The 20602-nt window shown below is 41.0% G+C and overlaps 1 protein-coding gene across 1 annotated transcript in view; it reads right to left on the bottom strand.

The window, feature by feature from the left end:
- Positions 1-20602, bottom strand: part of fstl4 (follistatin-like 4) — a 273186-nt gene that overhangs the window by 29864 nt on the left and 222720 nt on the right. The window contains exons 8-9 of the mRNA XM_034177979.1: positions 15405-15523; positions 8006-8155 (exon numbers count right to left, since the gene is read on the bottom strand). Of these exons, the coding sequence (XP_034033870.1) occupies positions 8006-8155; positions 15405-15523 (269 nt within the window). The remainder of the gene's footprint in view (positions 1-8005; positions 8156-15404; positions 15524-20602) is intronic.

Below are 20602 nucleotides of genomic sequence, written 5' to 3'. Positions count from 1 at the left end.
CCCCTTCAGCTGGTCGGATCGGTGCGAAGCCGCATTTAGGGAGTTGAAACGCCGGTTCTCGACGCCGCCAGTTCTGGTGCAGCCTGATCCTAATCGCCAGTTCATAGTTGAAGTGGATGCCTCTGACTCAGGGATAGGAGTCGTGCTGTCCCAGAGCAGGGAGTCCGATAAGGTTCTCCACCCTTGTGCCTATTTTACCCGCAGGTTGACCCTGGCTGAAAGGAATTATGACGTCGGCAACCGGGAACTCCTGGCGGTGAAGGAGGCTTTTGAGGAGTGGAGACACCTGTTGGAGGGAGCGACGGTGCCCTTCACGGTTTTCACGGACCATCGGAACCTGGAGTACATCCGGACCGCCAAGCGGCTGAACCCCAGGCAAGCCCGTTGGTCACTGTTCTTCGGGCGCTTTGACTTCCAGATCACATATCGCCCCGGGACCAAGAACCAACGATCGGATGCCCTGTCCCGGGTGCACGAAGAGGAAGTCAAGGCCGAGTTGTCGGACCCAACAGAGACCATCATCCCCGAGTCCACTGTCGTGGCCAACCTCACCTGGGACGTGGAGAAGACCGTCCGGGAGGCCCTGGCACGGAACCCGGACCCGGGGACCGGCCCGAGGAACAAACTGTACGTCCCACCAGAGGCCAGAGCTGCGGTTTTAGACTTCTGTCATGGTTCCAAGCTCTCCCGTCATCCAGGGGTGCGCAGAACCGTGGCAGTGGTCCTGCATTGCTTCTGGTGGGCGTCTATGGAAGCCGACGTCCGGGATTACGTCCAGGCCTGTACCACCTGTGCCAGGGGCAAGGCTGACCACAAAAGGACTTCGGGCCTCCTCCAGCCTCTACCGGTGCCTCACCGCCCCTGGTCCCACATCGGCCTGGACTTCATCACGGGCCTCCCGCCGTCCCAGGGCAACACCACCATCCTCACGATAGTGGACCGGTTCTCCAAGGCGGCCCACTTCGTGGCCCTCCCGAAGCTCCCGACGGCCCAGGAGACGGCAGACCTCCTGGTCCACCACGTCGTGCGTCTGCATGGGATACCATCGGACATAATTATTGTATGGCCTTGCCTTACAATATAAAGCGCCTTGGGGCAACTGTTTGTTGTGATTTGGCGCTATATAAAAAAAATTGATTGATTGATTGATTGATTGATCATCTCGGCTCGTGGTCCTCAGTTCTCTTCCCAAGTCTGGAGGAGTTTTTGCAGGGAACTGGGGGCCACCGTGAGTCTCTCGTCCGGGTATCACTCTCAGACAAACGGACAGGCAGCGGGCTAACCAGGAGCTGGAGCAGGCCCTCCGCTGCATGACCTCTGCGCAACCGATGGCCTGGAGCAACCATCTGGCCTGGATCCTCAGTCAATTTTTGATCAGTGCGTGATGAAGCAAGTGGACAGAATTCTTTCTGACTCCTCCCAGGTTCTGCACACGCAATACGAGTTGCTACCATCGGGCCGGCGTTTCAGAGTCCCCCATTGCAGACTGAATAGATATAGGAACTCTTTTGTTCCTATATCAATCATAGCCCTTAACAAATATCATAATAAACACCGCTAACAATCAGGCACATTAGGAGGTTTTAGTATTTGTATGTTTTTTTTTTATTTTGTTGTATTCTTTATTGTTATGAACTGTTTATGTCTTATTCTGTATCTTTGTATGGGTCATGATTTTTGAGACGTCCAAGACACATTTCCCCATGGGGACATTGTTTGTTTGTTTGTATGTATGTATCTATGTATCTATCTATCTATCTATCTATCTATCGAGTACGCCCACAACAGCCAAGTGTCGTCTGCCACCGGCCTGTCCATGTTTGAGGTGTGTTTGGGGTACCAGCCCCCATTGTTCCCGCTCATGGAGGGAGAGGTCAGTGTGCCCTCGGTCCAGGCCCACTTCAGGAGGTGCCGCTGGGTGTGGCGGACCGCCCGTTCTGCCCTGTTGAAGGCCCGGACGAGGGCCAAGGCCCATGCAGACCGTCGGCGTTCCCCGGCCCCTGCATACCAGCCCGGGCAGGAGGTGTGGTTGTCGACCAAGGACATCCCGCTTCAAGTGGAGTCACAAAAACTCAAGGACCGGTTTATTGGACCATTTCCCATCCTCAAGGTCCTCAGTCTGGCCGCAGTGAAGCTGGCAGCTTTAGCTTCACTGCGGATCCACCCGGTTTTTCATGTGTCACGTCTCAAACCTCATCACACCTCACCACTCTGCACCCCTGGACCTGCATTGCCTCCTGCCCGGATCATCGACGGGGAGCCGGCATGGACCGTGCGTCGGCTCCTGGACGTCCGTCGTAAGGGTCGGGGGTTCCAGTATCTGGTGGACTGGGAGGGGTATGGACCCGAAGAACGCTCCTGGGTGAAGAGGAGCTTCATCCTGGACCCGGCCCTCCTGGCCGACTTCTACGCCCGGCACCCGGACAAGCCTGGTCGGGCGCCAGGAGGCGCCCGTTGAGGGGGGGGTCCTGTTGTGTGGGCCACTGAAGAGGAGGTACTGCTGGCCCACCACCACCTGATGGCGCCCTGCTTGGAGTGCGGGCTCCAAGCACGAGAGGGCGTCGGACCTACTGGGAGTGACAGCTGTCACACATCATCAACACCAGCTGTCACTCATCAACCACATCCTCCATAAAAGCCGGACTGCAACTCCACCTCCCCGCCGAGAAATCAGCTACCATTCAGGTAACCTTCTATGCTGTGATTTTTCTGAGACTGAATATTGTTCTGTGTGCAGCCGTTTTCCTGTGGTGACAGTCTGAAGCTGGATTGGCGGATAGTGTGAGCGCGACGTCTTCGCCTCTCACTCCTTCCAGGGAAGTGACTGACAGGAGCTGCACGGGTGATTCTGTGTCTGGAGGTGGAGGTTTTCCCTCCTGGAGGAATTAAGCTAGGTAAGATTGCTGGGTGTATATACACACACCCACCATTAACTGTTTTTGTTTCTGCCAGCAGTACCGGGTCTGACTGCTGAAGACAGTGGCCACCTGGGGCGCAGGGCTTGGCGGCTCCGGTGTTCCTCAGATCCGTTGGCGGTGGAAGCTGTGTGGGATCCGGCTGTTCTCTTGCCAGACGTCTTCCATCTTTGAGCCTATCCACACGTCACCTTGTATATGATTGACGATCCACATTCTCTGTCATTGTCTGTCTTTCGTTGTGCGATTCACAACATTAAATTGTTACTTTTTGGCTTATCCATTGTCCGTTCATTAACGCCCCCTGTTGTGGGTCCGTATCACAACACCTTCCCAATATGCACTGGGAAGCACCACTACCCAGAGAGCACATATGTGGACTGCTGCAGACCAACGGAGCCTGCCCTAAACTTCTTTTGCCCACATTTGGCAGATACATATAGTTGCACTTTGTGCAACTTTCAATATCTCACAATCCACTGTGCACCACTCTCCAGGTGGTCAGATATTTAGATCATGTTCATGAACTAATGAAGTTGGGAAATGTGCTGGGACCACATCATAAATTTTTGCACAATATATTTACACACACACACACACACACACACACACACACACACACACACACACACACACACACACACACACACACACACACACACACACACACACACACACACACACACACACATACTAGGGTGTCAAAGCACCAGCTATTGGCTGACAGAGCAGAACAGCAGCACTCTAAGACCAATCGGCTCAACTTGAGCACAACCTGAATTGACCACAAGACTGATAGCCTTCATCAGGACCTCAGTGGAACTCAAAGCTACTGTAGAAGACATCACTTGAGACCAACTCCAAGACAACTGCACAAGTTAGTATCAAATGCAGAATATACCAAGGTGATATACTGTCTTTGCTGCTGTTCTGCATAGGTCTCAAGCTCCTCAACCAACTCATCACAGATTGGAGTGGACACAGATATCAACTCAGAATCAGAGTAACCATCAAATACCTCCTGTAGATGGATGACATCAAACTGTATGCCAAGAGTGAAGGAGACACTGACTCACTGATCCTCCTCACCAAGATCTATAGTAAGGATATTGGGATTGTCATTGACACTGAATAGATATGGCTGAATGGTGCCAAAGCGAGGTAAGGTGATCTGGACTGAGGCGGTGGTGTTGCCACAAGGCAGGATAGCAGACATACAGGGCAGCTACAAGGATCTGGAAATCCCACAAGCCAAAAAGGAACCATGATGAAGATGCAACAAGGTCAGTCACAGCCACATGCCTCCAGAAGATAAGACAGGTGCTGAGAAAATGACATATTTTGAACAATATCACTTTGATAACTAGATCTAACATAAAGTGCCAGACTGAGTGCTGAGGTCTTCAAAGCAGAAAATGAACATTTTGAAAAGATAGCGTAGAACCAACTGAAGCATCGTTATAAGTGACATCATACTTTGGAACCTTATATAATGTACCAAGAAATGAACTGAGCACTTTTAATACATTTATTCATTGCAACACAGTACGCTATGTATAGATATACATTTAATTCATTGTTCTTTATGGTGGCAGTTCCTGTAATATTAATCTGTGACAAAGATCTGTTATTTTTCACCTACAAAAAGTTGAAATGCTTGCAAATAAACTGAATACTTGTGTCCCTGACTGTGTTTTGTGATTTTTGTTTTCTCTCCGTTGTGAGTTTTATTTTATCTCACATGATGTTTATTTATTTATTTATTGTATATGAACACCACTTTGACCTTACAAGCATGAGGAGCACCTGAATGCACCATATGTTTTTGTCTCTGTTCCAAGTGTTTCATCTGGGGACAAGGACAGGTGTAAAGTGAGACGCAGCCTCCATCACTGCAGGTTCACACATACATCTTGTGATGATTATGATTATGCACTTTATGCAAACGAGTGCATAAATCATCCTCCAACATACGGAAATCTTCATATTTTCAAAACCTTTTTTTTTTTTGGAAAACCACTTATTTGACAACATCGATACAGAAGTGAAGGGGTAAACAAATCTGCTGCTTTCTTCATCATAGTTTCAAGAGTGTGTAATTAACTCACTCATTTTTGTAACCTGGTAAAAAAAAAAAAGTCACCATTTTTGCATTGCTTCCACCTTCTCCACCTCTCTTCCATCCACTTCTCCCTGTTCTCCTCTTGCTGCCGCCTTCACCTCAAGTTAGGCCTACTTCTTTTCCTCCTGTACCTCATTATAAATGATGCTGACCCTGGGAAGAACCCCTGAGGGATTCAGTCTCTAAACAGCTGTTATCGGCAAGATGAATGGCGAGCCAGCCAGCACCCACCTGGGCACCATATTGTTTCAGGCTCTTGAGGTGCACTTGATGTATTATAGTATGGGTGTGGGCTTCTTACATCTGTGGCTCTTCAATAGCATAGTCACTTGAAGTTGACAGACTCGTGATGTGGTTGGACAGCTACATATTGGCAATGTGAATGTGACTGATGCACGGTAATTGCAGATTTCATCCTTCAATATCTAAACATGACAATTGCAACTTGCATGCAATCAATGAGTCATCATAACTGTGGAAGAAGAAAATATTCGTGTGAAACAATGTGTGCACTTTTTAAAAAAAATGTATTTTCATTTTCATTCTCAATAACTTCCTATCTCACAATGTATGTGCAGAGAGATCAACACTGAAAATCCATGGGTTTGTCCTGAGTAATCCAGCTAACACAGACAAAAACAAGCATATTACTGGATAAACCTCTACTCACTTAATTTAAATACCAAACAGTGAATGGATTTTATTTTAGTGCACTCCGAGTTTGTCTCTGCATTAAGATGGGATTACATCTGGACTCAACTTGCAAGGTGCTGCTCTGGATTTGTGTGCTAAGAAACACTAATATTGACTAATGACTAATATTGTTCCAGAACAACATTAATCATGTTGATGCAACCCCACCAGAAAAATTGACATTTGCAAGTTCATGTTCAAATTTGTGTGTCAGCTTCATTTTCTCACTAGCTCAACAAGTCTCCAACCAGTCCAGTCTTATAGCATCCACATGTTCCGTAGCACCCGGGAGCTATTGTTTACATGCTGCATTGTGATCAACTAAGTAAGACACACAGTGTATTATGTGAATGGTTAAAAAGTGCATTTTCCTACTTTGCACCATGGGCATGGTACAAGTAGATAAGACAATAGACAATAGGTCTAAATTGCAATATACTTCTATTGACTGACAAATATAAAGGCATCATAAAGACTGTGGTGACAGTCCTCTGGTTTGCTCTCTCCAAGAGGCCACTTGTTTGAATACTTGTTTTTTAAATTTGCCTTTTTAAGAGATTGTATTTCTTGCATTTTAATCCTCAGGCATCCCAAAATATAAAAAACTCCATTGATTTGGACTTGCAGGAAAGTTCATGGACCCCCTCAGAGTTAATGTGTTGTAATGGGCTCCAACTTTGGAAATGTTCATGTGTCCATCCCCTGACTAGCTCTAAAAGTGATGATTTACTGTAAATTCATCAAAGGGTGCCAATAATTGTGTCCAACTTACATTTTATGTCAGGACTTTGGATTTCACTTTATGAATAATTGCCAAATAATATATTGATTAAAAAAATGCTGCTGTAGAATTCTTATAAATACTTAAATATAAATACTTACGCGTTACAGACATTTTATATTGCTGTCTTCAGGCTTAAACTCAAAGTGCTTGTTTGCAACCGTGGAACATCCTTGCATGTCTTCTTACTGATACGCCTTGGGGCGGCTGTTTGTTGTGATTTGGCGCTATATAAAAAAATTGATTGATTGATTGATAAGATAGTGAAAAAAAGGTTTCTGCCGGTAGACGAATTGTTCCAGCCACAGATGTTTCTGATCATTTCTGAAGATACAGTTATCTCTGAAGGCACAACTGTAAACCGATGTTTATGTTATTCTGTTTTCAAGAGTTTTGTCTGAAATCATGTCTTTAACCATCCTGTAAAACTGGTAACATTATGTGTCTCAGAGCTCAGTGTCTGTAACCACACCCTTTGGGGCGAATCATTCTCCCTGGGTTTAAATGTACTGACGGGGATGGCAGGCTGGACTCCACTTTACCACAGACTTTCGTATTCTGTGTGACTGTGTATGCTTTTCAAGATCTTGAAATAAATTCATGAAATACCATCAATAAACGTAAAGTGTTCATTTCATCATGTTCAACAGGACAGGAGACAATTTCCTCCACAACATTGCTTTGTTTGCATTTATTTCTGACCATATATTAACATGTGTGCATAAAATATAGGTGTACCAACAATTTTATCCATGTGTGTATCTGTTGGACAATAAGGCAATAGGTCTGCTTTGTCACTTGTGAATGCTAACAGTAGTTACAGGTTCAGCATTTTTCCTTGGTTTCCCAAAATGAGTCAGTGGAGAGATGAACATTTTACCATTGCTTTATTAGACTGTACATGTTTTTCCATCTTGTAACTTGGAATTTTCAAGTTTTCATTTTCCAACAAAGGCAGTGTGAACATCAAACACTGCATATTCACACATGTGCCGTCCTCCTTCAGTGTCTGTAAGATCTCACGGAGTAATGTCGCTATATTTCCACTGAATCACTCAAATAATGAATACCATAAATAAAATGATCTCTAATTTTATGATATACCTTAGAGATAAAAGTGCTAGATTTTGATACAAATAAAATTTTAATCATACTTGGGTCACAAAAAAAACATCTGTTTCATTCATAACACATCTTAAAAATGTATAAAAAGAGGTGCAATGTTTTATGAAAATACTCTTATGTGTTTATACCAGGAGTTAAAAGCTGACAATTAATAATGTCTCATTCATGTTTGGAGTTCAAAATCCACAATCTTGAGTGGATACAAAAAAAAAAAAAAAAAAAAAGACTAATGGGTTGACTTTGTTGCTTCAATCTCTTCAGAGGGTGCTGTGTAAAGAAGCTTTCATTGCTTCAGAAGTGAAAACAATAATTTGGTGGATGATTTGTTCTTTGTATTGCACTGACAGGACAGACACATGTAGCACCCACCTGCACCACCTTCTGGGCCTGAATATCAACAACCAGCAGACGACTCTGGAGGGGCTGGGTCACGTAGATGTACTTATCCCTGATGTTGACTGCTGAGGACCACACACAGTGCTGAGGTGACACCCCCTCACCTTTAGGACACATCTCCTCCTGAAGAGTGCCACAAAAAAAAGGAGGGGAGGAGAACAACATGGAGAGAAAAAGGTTTACTGATGAGCTAGAAAATGTACATTTTACATCACTGCAATAAACAAACAAAAACAGCCCCAAAAGGAAAAAAGGAAAAAAAAAACATTTCCTTTAACCCCATACTGATATGCTCGCAATATGACCTAAGTCATCCAGAGGCATACATTTTTAACTTATGGTTCAAATTTTAACCAAACTAATTTTGGACAAGTTATTTAAAATTACTGTCATGTCCGAAGTTTCATAAAGTAAAAATATCAGATATATGTTTTAGTTTTAAAGTAATGTGCTAATTTTTAAGGTTTTGTGTGCACATGCTCTGCCCCGCAGTGCATTTTGGGTAGGATGATGTAATCTCAGTACGTCACAACAGGACAAATGTATTTCAGACACTCTGTTCAGGCACGGACAACAGCATTAAACTCTAGTGCCTAAAACTCTCTTGAATATATTCTCTGCGTTTGTAGACGTTGATTTTTTAATTGCGTTTGTTAAATTCCACGCATTTTAAATGTGAGCAGACAGGGATTATCTAGAATTTGTTTTGAAAGCCTCTACTGTCATCTAGCATCTACTGGCCATTAGTGTTCATGGCAGTGTCTGGGAACCAGTAGATGGCAGTGTTCTATTTATTTTGACCCCGGTTATGTCAGATGATTGTCAAATCAACTTTTTTGCTTTGCAAATGGCTTTTTTTTTTTTTACAAATGAAGTTTAAAAACAAAACAACTGCAAAATAATTATAATAATAATAATAATGATAATAATAATAATAATAATAACATTATTACAAGACAGCTCTGCAGTGTTTGCACAGGCACAGTGCAAACGGTTGGAAGCTGCTTGTAGCTTTCAGCAGCAGGATAACCTCACGACGGCCGACCACAATAATATATCAAACAGGTTTGATTCTCATTCGACCATACGATTAGGAGGTGGTCGTCAGATGTTGACCGCAGCTTGATACTCCATGAACACTACACAATGCAGGACGCACGATTAACCTGAAACTTGGTCCAAAAAATTCTTGCATGAAAAATCATCTCGCACACTGTAAAGCACGTTTTACAACATCAAATGAATGCTGTAAAGAGAGAATGTGGAGAGAATGTGCGCATCTTTGCGCACATTCTCTGCACATGCAAAAAATTTTGCGATGACACTTCCAGGGCTCCGTAAAAATGCCTGTTTTTACAAATAAAAAAATGGAATATTTTACAAAAGCACATTTAAACACCAACACACGACAGACGTCACATTAACGTGTTGGTTTACATAATGAATGACTGAACCAATCAGTGTTTAGCAGAGGCACGTTTACCCAGAATCCTTTGCGATCTGTCTCTGTTACAAAATGTCAGAATTAGTGCATTATTCAACATTAAAAGATATATGTTATATTTTAACTTTGTACAAATGACAGAATTGACATTAATGGAGTTATTCTATCGGTACTAATATTATTTATAAATCAACACCATAACTCAATATGACTTTATTTTTCAAGACCTCTGCATGACTGGAGCTTTGTCATTGATAGAAAGCTGGGTTTATGGCTGCTCTCAGGGTGCCTCTGTGTTGAGATATTAGCTTCCAGCAGGGGCCAAATGTTGAAAGAAAAAAGTGTGGTCTCATTGTTTAGGTCTCGGGGTGCCTCTGTGCTCGGAGTGCTGTAGCAAACAAGAGCTTCCAGCAGGGGCAGACTGTTGAAAGAAAAAAGTGTGGTCTTATTGTTTGGGTCTGTTGTTATTTTTAATATTATTAGAAGCTATTAAATTTGGTTTACTAGTAGTTGTAAATGTGCCGGAGATAATATTGGAATTTAACTGTTATCGGTTATCTGTAACTTCTGATACATTTTTGGGTGGTTTATTGTTTTATCTTTATCAAAGATAACTTTTCAGTTATCTGATTATCTGTTATCGAAATTAATTTTTTGGTTATCTGTGCCCACCACTGCAAACCAAGCATTCAACACAGTCAGAATTATTCCATTTATTAATCCTATTAGCTCAAGTTTAACTTTGACACCTGTTTAATTCTTCATTGACCCCTACCTGGCCACCATATTGGATTTTCAAGTGGCCTGCACTTTTTTCCTCAAACACTGATTTATGAAGAATATTCATGCAAAATCTGATGCTTGTATCACCAAGTGAAGGATTGTTTCAGTTATCTGCTGCACTATAACTGCATTCTATTTGACAGGGAGGATAAATCTTCATATACAGGTTGTCTTTTCAACCATCTGTCATTGTGAACACTGGACTGTATACTGTTGCTTAGCTGCAATATTTCTGTTATGCATGCGCACGTGCTTGTGCATGCAAGACAGACATTTTACTTCTGTATTTTGTTTTATTTTATGATAAAATTATAAAATATTCTGAAAATACAAAATTGGTTCATTTACATTTATTTCAGAACATGGTTTAAAATCTGTTCTTAAAATATAGAGGTGTTAATAATTCTGACTAGGAAGGTAGTATATTGGTTTAGTGGTTGAATTTTTGGAGTTAATCAAGGTCAAGGTCAACTTTATTGTCCCATTAGGGAAATTTGTCTTAGGTGTTGCACTACATTATCGCTTCACATGGCAGAGAACAATTTACAAAAAGACACAAATCACATAAAACACAAGAATTAAAATCTAGAATAAAATCAGGAAATACATTACGATGACAACACAGAGACATTCAACTATTTAAAGGAAGGAAGGGGAAGGACATGCCTTGGCAGAGGTATGAACTCTCCTAACACTTCTGAGTGTCCATCTAGTTAGGAATAGTACAACTAATCTATTCAGCATGGGTGCTTCTCTTAGAAAAGCCACAATTTGTGTCAGTTTAAAGTAAATGCTCAAACAACACTTCTATGCACAACACACACACAGGTTGTGTTTGACGAGTTTCCACCTCACCAAAGTGAAGAAACTGCTGTTTACAGCAGGATCTGGCTAACACATAGCCTATTGAGTTTGTATTGATCTGTAATACATTTACAGGTTCCTGCAAAACCCAAATCCTTCAGAGGAACAAGCCCTTTTACCATCTAAAGCCCATTGCTCTGGGAGAGCGATGTCCTTCAGTGGATTAAAAACCTCAGGGGCTGAGCTTATAGACTCCATGCAGTCTGTTGGTGTGAGCTGTTGACTAATGGATGCAAGTAATCCCATTACACTTAGAGCTGCGAGGAGCCCCACTCTGACAGCACAGAGTGAAGGGGCATTAGATTCTGTTTGAGTGGGACTTCCTTTGAAGCTTCAGACTGTGAGCCTTATTTGAACAGACGTAGGGTAGAATATGTAATTTAATGTCCAGATGATTAAAAGATTCAATTTGAAGCGATGCAGCCATCAGGCAGACTGGATGAGAACACTAACCAGGGATGTATTGAACAATCATCATCATCATCATCATCATCATCATCTCTGCCAGTTAGACATTACGTGTCTCGTGGCATTTAAACAGCTGTGCAAATCACAGCCAAGAATGATGAAACTGGAGATCTGTGAGCAAGCACACAAAATGATAGCCCGCCCCACACACACACGTTGATTACATGGCTTTTGTATTGGTGATGGTAAATCTTCTGTGATGAAACACCTGAATTAGGACAGTGGACAACATCTGTACATATAATTGACATATATGATAAACAGTAATAATAATAATAATAAAATAAACAATAACACCAGCAACCACATAAAAGTCCAATCATCTCCCCTTAAGGATGTCGGACTGCAATTATTTTCTTTTCTTCCTATGGTGTTACCATTTTGTGAAGTTTCACTGAAATCCATCAACCACTTACAAATTTAATATTATATGATGCATCAATTAAAGACAAATTTCTGATTATCTTCCCTTGAAGAAGTCCAGCCACAATTATTTTCCTTTATGCATTATACGGTGTGCTACCACTGTGTGAAGTTTCATTGACATCTATATAGTAATTTAGTAGATGCTGTACTTATGTCATTATTATGTGATGCATCAGTAACACACCAAATCCAATTATCTCCCCTTGAAGATGTCAGGCACAAATTATTTTCTTTCATATGCATCTTTGTGAGGTGTGTTGCCTTTGTGTAAAGTTTAATTAAAATACACCAAACGTTTCAGAGGAGTTGTGCTTATAAGATTCATCTACAGACAAGTAGACGGACAGATCGTTAGATGACAGGACGATTCCAATAACCTCACTCCCACTAATTTTAGATTGCTGGGGGTAAAAATATGTCAACAATTGTAAAGATGCTTCTTTAGGAAATAATGTCACAATAGCTAACTGTGACATATAAGAATCAACTGTAACTGTAGACCTACATGCAAAGGCTGATGGTGAATTTAAATTTGGAAAATAGTTTGGAATTTCAATTAAATACATATTTAGAGGTCTTCATAGATCCAAGAGTTTGGAACTATCTGTAGAAATCCCACATGAGTTTTGCTTTTCACAAAAATAAACCATACAGGGACACTGCCTATGATTATATTCAAACTCAAACAGAGTCTAGAACTTCAGAGCTCACCCAAAATACGATCAATCCAAACAGAGCAATAAACAATGCAAAATGTAATAATGGTAGTAATTTAAAGATATGATACACATATTGAAACACTGAGTTTAACGCAAATACAAGAACAAATAAACAAACAAACAAAAACATGCTCTGTCCAATGATGATGACTGATAATGAGAGCAGTTTGTGGCTTTGCTCAGATCCACTTGGTCATTGGAAATATTGGCATAGAAAGCTGAGATACAACACAGTAGAATGTGATGACTCCGTGACGTGTAGCCAGGTTAAACTGGTTCACATCCACATCTCACAACCATACAGTAAGACAGAAAGAAACATCAAAATCCCAAAGACATGGACCTTCATTCTTCTGACAAGCTTTCAGCATAGCCAAAAACATCTATGTCCAGCCACCTCGTGTCTCCATAAGCTCTTCCCAGGCATCTCTCGATCTCAAAGGGAGAAGACCCAGAAACATGAATGTCATTGCCAATTTAAATAAATGTCTCTAGTACTTCAACACTTTCATACACAGACACGCTTCTGATGACTAGGTCCAAGAAGTCAATGAAAGTCTAAATTTTTGTCTTGATCCAGGACATTTGCAAACTCAGACTCCTCAATCAGATTCTCAAGTGCTTTAATCAAAGTATAAATGGTCTAGCATTTATATAGCACTTTTCCATCTGCAACAGACGCTCAAATTATGCATTGATTTAGCAAAGATCACAGCATTGTTTGCAAAGTCAAGATCAGTAAATCTTTCTTCACGAACAAAGGCAAGTCTTCACTGGGAAAACCTCTGAGATTTTGCCCCCACTCCACACAGCAGTAACGGCACCTGTGTATAGGCTGGCTATGATGTCTAGTAACTTGGGGATCCTGTGAATTCTCAGGTTATCATAGACAGTATCCAAATCCACCAGCATGGACCTTTCCCAACACAGAGAGCAGTGTAATATCTCTGTCATTATTACAATTTAGGTGATCACCAGAGTGGGACAAGTGCTTTATTCTAGACCATAGCCATGATATCTATCTCACAGATTGAAACAAATTGCAGTGCCAGGACATGAACGTATCCACCTATGTGGAAGCGCTCAACTTCAATGCTGCAGATCCCTGGAGCTTTCCCTGTCCTCAGCTCTTTCACGGCCTTTGCAATCTTAACATTTCATGGTTGCCAATTAACTGGTGAGCTCCTCAATGTAGCCAGCCCAATATGATCGGACAGGAGAGGCATCTATCAGGACTTAACCATCATCCACCATAACTATGACAGGATGAGGTGCAGGTTTACAGGACCAAAGTGCTTTGATTTCTCTGTAAACAGGTTGAGGGTCACTAGACCACAGATAGTCACCTGATGACAGATTCCTCTAACACAATGGGCTCCCAACCTGGGGTCCAAGCTCTCCCTTGGGGGCATCAAAGTTAACAAGGGGTGAGTAAGGTTTTGTTTTGCTCTGAGGTGATCAAAATGAAAAGTTAACCTCTTAAATAAACTCATAACAACACATTTACTTGACAGTCAAAACAATTACTAATACAATTTTCTTTGAATGAACCAAGGAGAAAAGGAGGGAAAACTTTCATGGGGAGGTGATGGTCTAGTAGTTAATCATTGGACTTGAGACCAGAGGATCCTCAGTTCAAATCCCAGCCTGACCAGAAAATCACTAAGGGCCCTTGGGCAAGGTCCTTAATACCCTAGTTGCTCCCGGTGTGTTGTGGGCGCCTTGCATGACAGCACCCTGACATCGGGGTGAATGTGAGGCATTGATGTGTAAAGCGCTTTGAGCATCTGATGCAGAGGGAAAGCGCTACATAAATGCAGTCCATTTACCATTTATTTACTATTTCATGTCAATTCCTATTCCTAAACACTATTGTAATAATTATTGCAATAGCAGACAAAACTGAAGGAGAAACTGAACCATGAGTGTAATAATTATGACATTAGAGGCTGAGTTGCGCCTGTTGTTATACGTACTTACTGTAACTCCAGGGGAACCAAGTCAGCTTGTTGAGTTGAGTTGTTAAGCATTTACAGCCATTAGTGTAATAATTATTGACATTTCCCTGCAGTTTTACATATTGTTGGATTATTTATGAGGAAAATAAATGCTGTGGGACTAAAAATTTATAAACCTACTTTTGTGTTTATGGAAAGGGGCATTTTCAACACTGCTAGCATATGTTACACAGGTGGTTGAGTTTGGGTTAGGGTTAAAGTTAGGGTTAGGGCTAGAGTTAAAGCATGACATTAATGTCCTCTGTTGTTGTAACTATTACAGTAGTGTTCCTCTCATTATGCCCTTAGAGGTTTAGAGATAGTATCCCAATTGACAGGACTTAAAATTTCATCATCTTTTTCTTTCTTTTTGACGGGGGTGGAGCAGCTGACAGTATTGAATATTGAAATTCTAATGGATTGGGAAATTACTTTCTCCATTTGACTTGTGTGACACCTGCTACTCTAAACTGCATGTTTGTGTTATGGAGCAACAATTAAGACCCATTACTGACTGAGAATCAGCTAAAACACACACTAAGTGGTGTCTGTGCCTTACATCTGCTCATCACTGAAAAAATCATCATATCCAATATACTGAATGAAGATTGGAACTAAAACACTAATTTGTGCTTTTAAATGTCATACAAAAATACATTATAAACACTTACATAGGTTGCCACAATCCTTTCTGTTTTCTTCATGTGTCTGCGAATCTCACATTCACTGGGCTGGAGAACTGTGATGCCGTCATCGGAAAACACATAGAACATATTCCCCACACTCAACCCTGCAAACAAACAAACAAAGAAAAAAGGTGCAGACAAATGTTCGAGTTAAAAACCAACAAATACAAATGGAAATGGCTGAGAATACCATGTCACAGTCATGTCGTCTCATGTTTTTGATTAGGATTTCTCCTCCCGTTATTGTGTTAGTGAGAGCAGATAGTGTGCGTCTGTGAAGTGTTTTGACAATGTTAACAGCACAGCAAGAAGTGTCAAAATAAAAGCACAAGATCGACAAGCAAATGCTTCACAGGCCTGCCTGCTTTGTGCCGACAGTTACTTATTAGTAAGCACAGATCACAGTGGGACGTAAAGCCGTTTGGATAAACAGCACTGCTGTCAGGACAGCATACTGCTGTCGGGAATACATCCCATGAGACAATCTCAATCACACACAGCACCATGCTCACCCATTTAAAAGCAATGCGGTGATTAAAACACAGACAGTGATTGAGTTATTTCAAATTGATGGAACATTACTTTTGCACAACAGCACAATTTGATGAAACCACTGAACATGCATGCCTGCTTTAGCCAGACGAGTGCTAAATTACACTCACAAATAAAATACAAGTGTTTATTTGTTCCAGAAAGTGATGATTTATTAAAAAACAAAACAAACAAACAACAACAAAAAAAACAACAACAAAAACAGTCTTGTACATTAAAAGTACATGTAGTCGTAGTGACATGGAAATAATACACAGTGCCCTCCAAAAGTATTGGAACACTGAGTATTACACACAGTTTAATTTGTTTATGCCCTGTAAAATACAAACAAACAAACAACAAATAATGCAAAAATAAAAATTTCGAAAAGTATCTTCCTTAAACTCAAAGCAAATCTACAACTTCATATAAATTAATTAAAAAATATAAAAGCTAAGATGATGGGTTGCATAATCACACATAGCGTGAATTTGGCCGATTTGCGCATAAAGTGTGCATGAAGCAGGAATCGTGTGCAAAATGTGTAAAATCGTAGCTGCCTCGTACGCCTGTTGCTACATCTATTTGCACACACCAGCAGCTGAAAGACAAAGTGTGTGTTGTGCGAGCCCATCAATCCCCCTCGCGGCAGGTGTTGGCCAAATTCCAGGTGACACGCACAAACATCTAACACCACTCGCTTGCCACTTAGAAAATGTGTGGCCATTCATACTATTAACGCAACAACAGTCAGCAGACAATCATTGTTGTGCTGGCAGTGAAATTTGTCTAAGTGCCCCACGAGTGTGGCTTTGGTGTGTGCATGAAACTGACAGGAGGTGTGGCCACTGACAGAAGCAGCTGTGGAGATCTGTCACTCTGGATATCCCAGATGGACAACACATACTGTGTTTGGACAGACATGGACTAACAACTGCCCACTGTGCCACACGTGTCTGCTTGCTGTCATCACATGGACATAAATAAAAACATATATCGCTGTGGGGACGGGCTGCAGTGAGCAAGCACGCACACGCTGCAGCCCAATCGCCATGGACAGGCTGCCCCAAGGTTAAAAGGGACTGTCAGATCATAATACACAGCGGGCGGCAGCAACTGTCACACCACCCACGTGTGGTCTGTTCCACATAGCGCAGTGTCTGTGCTGTGGCGCAGCGTCCACTTGACACGTGTGTCCGGCTGGATGCACCGGACCAGCAGATGTGGACATGAAGGAGCGAACTGCTTCTCATTCATGTCATTTCATGACTGTATGTCTGTGACCATGGGTCAGCTACAGAGGAACAGACACATATTTGTATTGCCCGCTTGATAAATGCGGTGTTTTTATATGGTGTGTGGGTCCTTCCTCATATCAGGGTCCTGCAGCTTTCACAGGACAGTGATCGTAGCTCAACGGTAAAGTTTCTGACTGGCAATCAGAGCTTTTGGAAGGCATGGGTTCGAGTCCCATAAGTGGCATGAAATTTTTATTTTTTTTTTATTTTCAGCAGCTGCGCGATGTGGTTACTGCTGCTGTGCTCCCGCGTGCACAAAACCATCACAGCATGTATTTTTTTTTTTTTTTTCTTCATGCTGCATAATGTGTGCAGCTGCTGGCAGTGTGTTCCCACATGCACGAACCATTGCACCAGCATCATGCACACCTGCCCATTGGCGCAATGTTTCGTGGTTCGATTTTACGAGCTGTTTCGCCTTGAGTCGCCCTGAGTTGTATTTTATTCATATTCACTGACTTGGAAATGTTCATATATATATATATATATATATATATATATATATATATATATATATACTTGGAAATGTTCATATATATATATATATATATATATATATATATATATATATATATATATGAACATATATATATATATATATATATATATATATATATATATATGAACATATATATATATGACATTTCCAAGTCACTGAATATGTCTTGGACTTTATTTACATCAGTTATGAAGAAATACAAACAGTTCTCAAAAACTGAGTGACTGCAAGAAGGAGAAGAGTGAGGAAAGCCACCAAAACACCCAGACAACGAAGAAGAAGTTATAGGTTTCTGTGGCTGTGATTGGAGAAAACGTGCATAGTATAGTATAGTTTTGTGAATTTTTTATCCCCAGTTATACAGCTTCATGATGAAGTGGTATAGAGGATGAGTTTCTTAAAAAAGACCTGAAAGTTCAGCTACAATTTGCCAGTAGGTGCATCTAAGATGCAAGCCTAGAGCCTTTTGAATGTTTGGATTTGAAATGGCATAAACAAATTCATGTGTGTGAAATACCAAGTGTTTCAATACTTTTGGAGGGTAATGTATGCAGTGCATTCAGAAAGTTACCAGACCTCTGTTACCAGACCTCTTTTACATTTTATGTTTCAAGCTGGCTATGTTATTTTTTTTTTATCTCCCTCTTATCAATCTAAATCAATATCTACGGAGACCCTGAAGTTTCATGGTGGATTTTATTTCTGGAAAGCTGGATTGAATTCCAAAGGATATGTAGTCCATGCCTGATAGAAAATACATTCAAGCTCAGCACACATTCCACTTATTCCCTCATATTATGGAGCTTTAGATAAGCAGACATGTACCCTGTGAAATGATGTGAGCTGCAAGATAGGTGGTAGGTTGTTCGGTCAGTCAGTCAGCATACTATATAATGATGACAAACTCATAAAGGCAACTTTATTTTGTCTGCACTGCAAAAAAGGGGGTGCCTAAAAACAAGACAAAAACACTGAATCTGAGGGAAATAATCTTGCTACATGGACAGATAATTTTACTTGACAGGATGTCTTGAATTAAGATGATTAAATCTAGAAATATGCATGTTGAACACTTAAAATAAGAAACTAAACAATATAAATTATCTCACACTTCTAAATCTAAAGTTGTTTTATCTTGGTAAGAACCAAATAATTTGCAGTGTGTGTACTGTCTGATGAATAAATCTGCCACAACCTCAAAGGATAGTAAAAGCTGGACTGATGATGGCCTAGGAACAAGGTTGGTTGTCAGTCAGAGAAAAGTGTGGAAAGTACCAAATCAGAGAAGTAATAAACCAATAAAATCCATTTAAATATCACAAGGGAATGCAACAGTATTCAATGAAACAAAAATTATGTAGGAGCTGCTTTGGTACCAGTGTTGCCACAGTTACTTTGAAAAACTAATGGAATTACTGATTACTGATTACTCTTTGAAAAAAGTAACTTAGTTACTTAACTGATTACTCAATTTTAAAAGTAACTAAGTTAGATTACTAGTTACTTTATTAGTTACTTTCAGCAGCCTCCGACAACAACCCCCTGCCACTTCAACATGAAAATGATAACCTGTTTTGCCAACTTTACAGTCATCCTTTCTTGACTTCAGTGAACATAAAAACAACAACAACAACAAAAAACAAATAAATAAATAAAATAAAGACATCTTTCTTGATCTCAGATTTAACTGTTGACAGCACTGTAATGGTAAAACAATAAACAATGTCTAACCTACATTGTTTATAAATGTAACTATTCTAAAATTTAAATTCTTTCTAAACATTATAGTTGTTGAAATTATTATGATCATTATTATTATAAGCAGTATTAGTAGTAGTAATAGTATGAAAAAAATGTCTTCAAAAGTGGACCTTTAATCTAGGGCTGTTGTGGGGAGCCACCCCCCGCCCACACTCCTTTCCTGCATGGATTTGCCCCTGGCTTGCTGCTTGACCAGAAGAATGGATAACATTAATTTATGCAGAAACATGACCAGACTGACAGGTAAGAAAGATTTTATCAGCGTTTTGATGTCATGTCCTTCTCAGAAAGAGACTTGGGTGCATTTGGGTGGAAAAAAAAGCAAAAAAAAAGCGCGTTGCAGATCAGCCATTTTTAACGAGGACACGCTCAGGGCGGCACAGAGTTTTAAAGAAAAAAAAAAGCGTAAAAATGTCTTTTTAAAACCATAGCTCTGACACTGATCGGTATATAACACTGGATAGCTCATTGGCCAATATTTCTGAAGAAAACCGGAAGAAAACCGGCCGCCATATTACCACATGCATGTTCTGTTCTGTTCTGCTCTTTAACCAGGCAAATGCAACTTTATTCTTTGTGATTTTGTTAATAAATACCTTCATGTGCAGCTATAAACTGCGCAAACTGCCAGTTCAAAAGATGTGGATGAGTATTTCACCTGTGAGTATGATTGAAATGGAAAGTAATGAACAATAATTTTTAGAGTTCTATCCCTTATTCCAGCATATAGGGAAAGACAATAATAACGATAATAATGATAATGATGAATGTGATGAAGGTCACATTATCTGTAGAACAAAAATAAGAAAATGGGAGAATCAGCTCAGTAATTACTCCAAATTGTTGATGTTCTAATAAGCCGTCTATGTGCAGGTCACATAACTTGTGAGTGGTAAGATGGCCGCCAGTTTGCTTCAATGGTTTGTACGGAGTGCGTGGGCCAATGAGCTATCCAGTATTATATTCAGATCAGTGAGCTCTGAGCATCACTGCGCTTTGAGAGACAACTGTTTTTCAACTTGGAGCTGAGCTGCATGGTGGATGTGGCTCTGTGCAGCAGCTCTCTGAAAGAGGGCAGTTCAGACCTCCCCTGC

The sequence above is a fragment of the Thalassophryne amazonica genome, chromosome 9 (assembly GCF_902500255.1).
Source record: "Thalassophryne amazonica chromosome 9, fThaAma1.1, whole genome shotgun sequence".
In the NCBI taxonomy this organism is placed as follows: domain Eukaryota; kingdom Metazoa; phylum Chordata; class Actinopteri; order Batrachoidiformes; family Batrachoididae; genus Thalassophryne; species Thalassophryne amazonica.
This window is presented reverse-complemented; position numbering and strand designations above follow the sequence as displayed.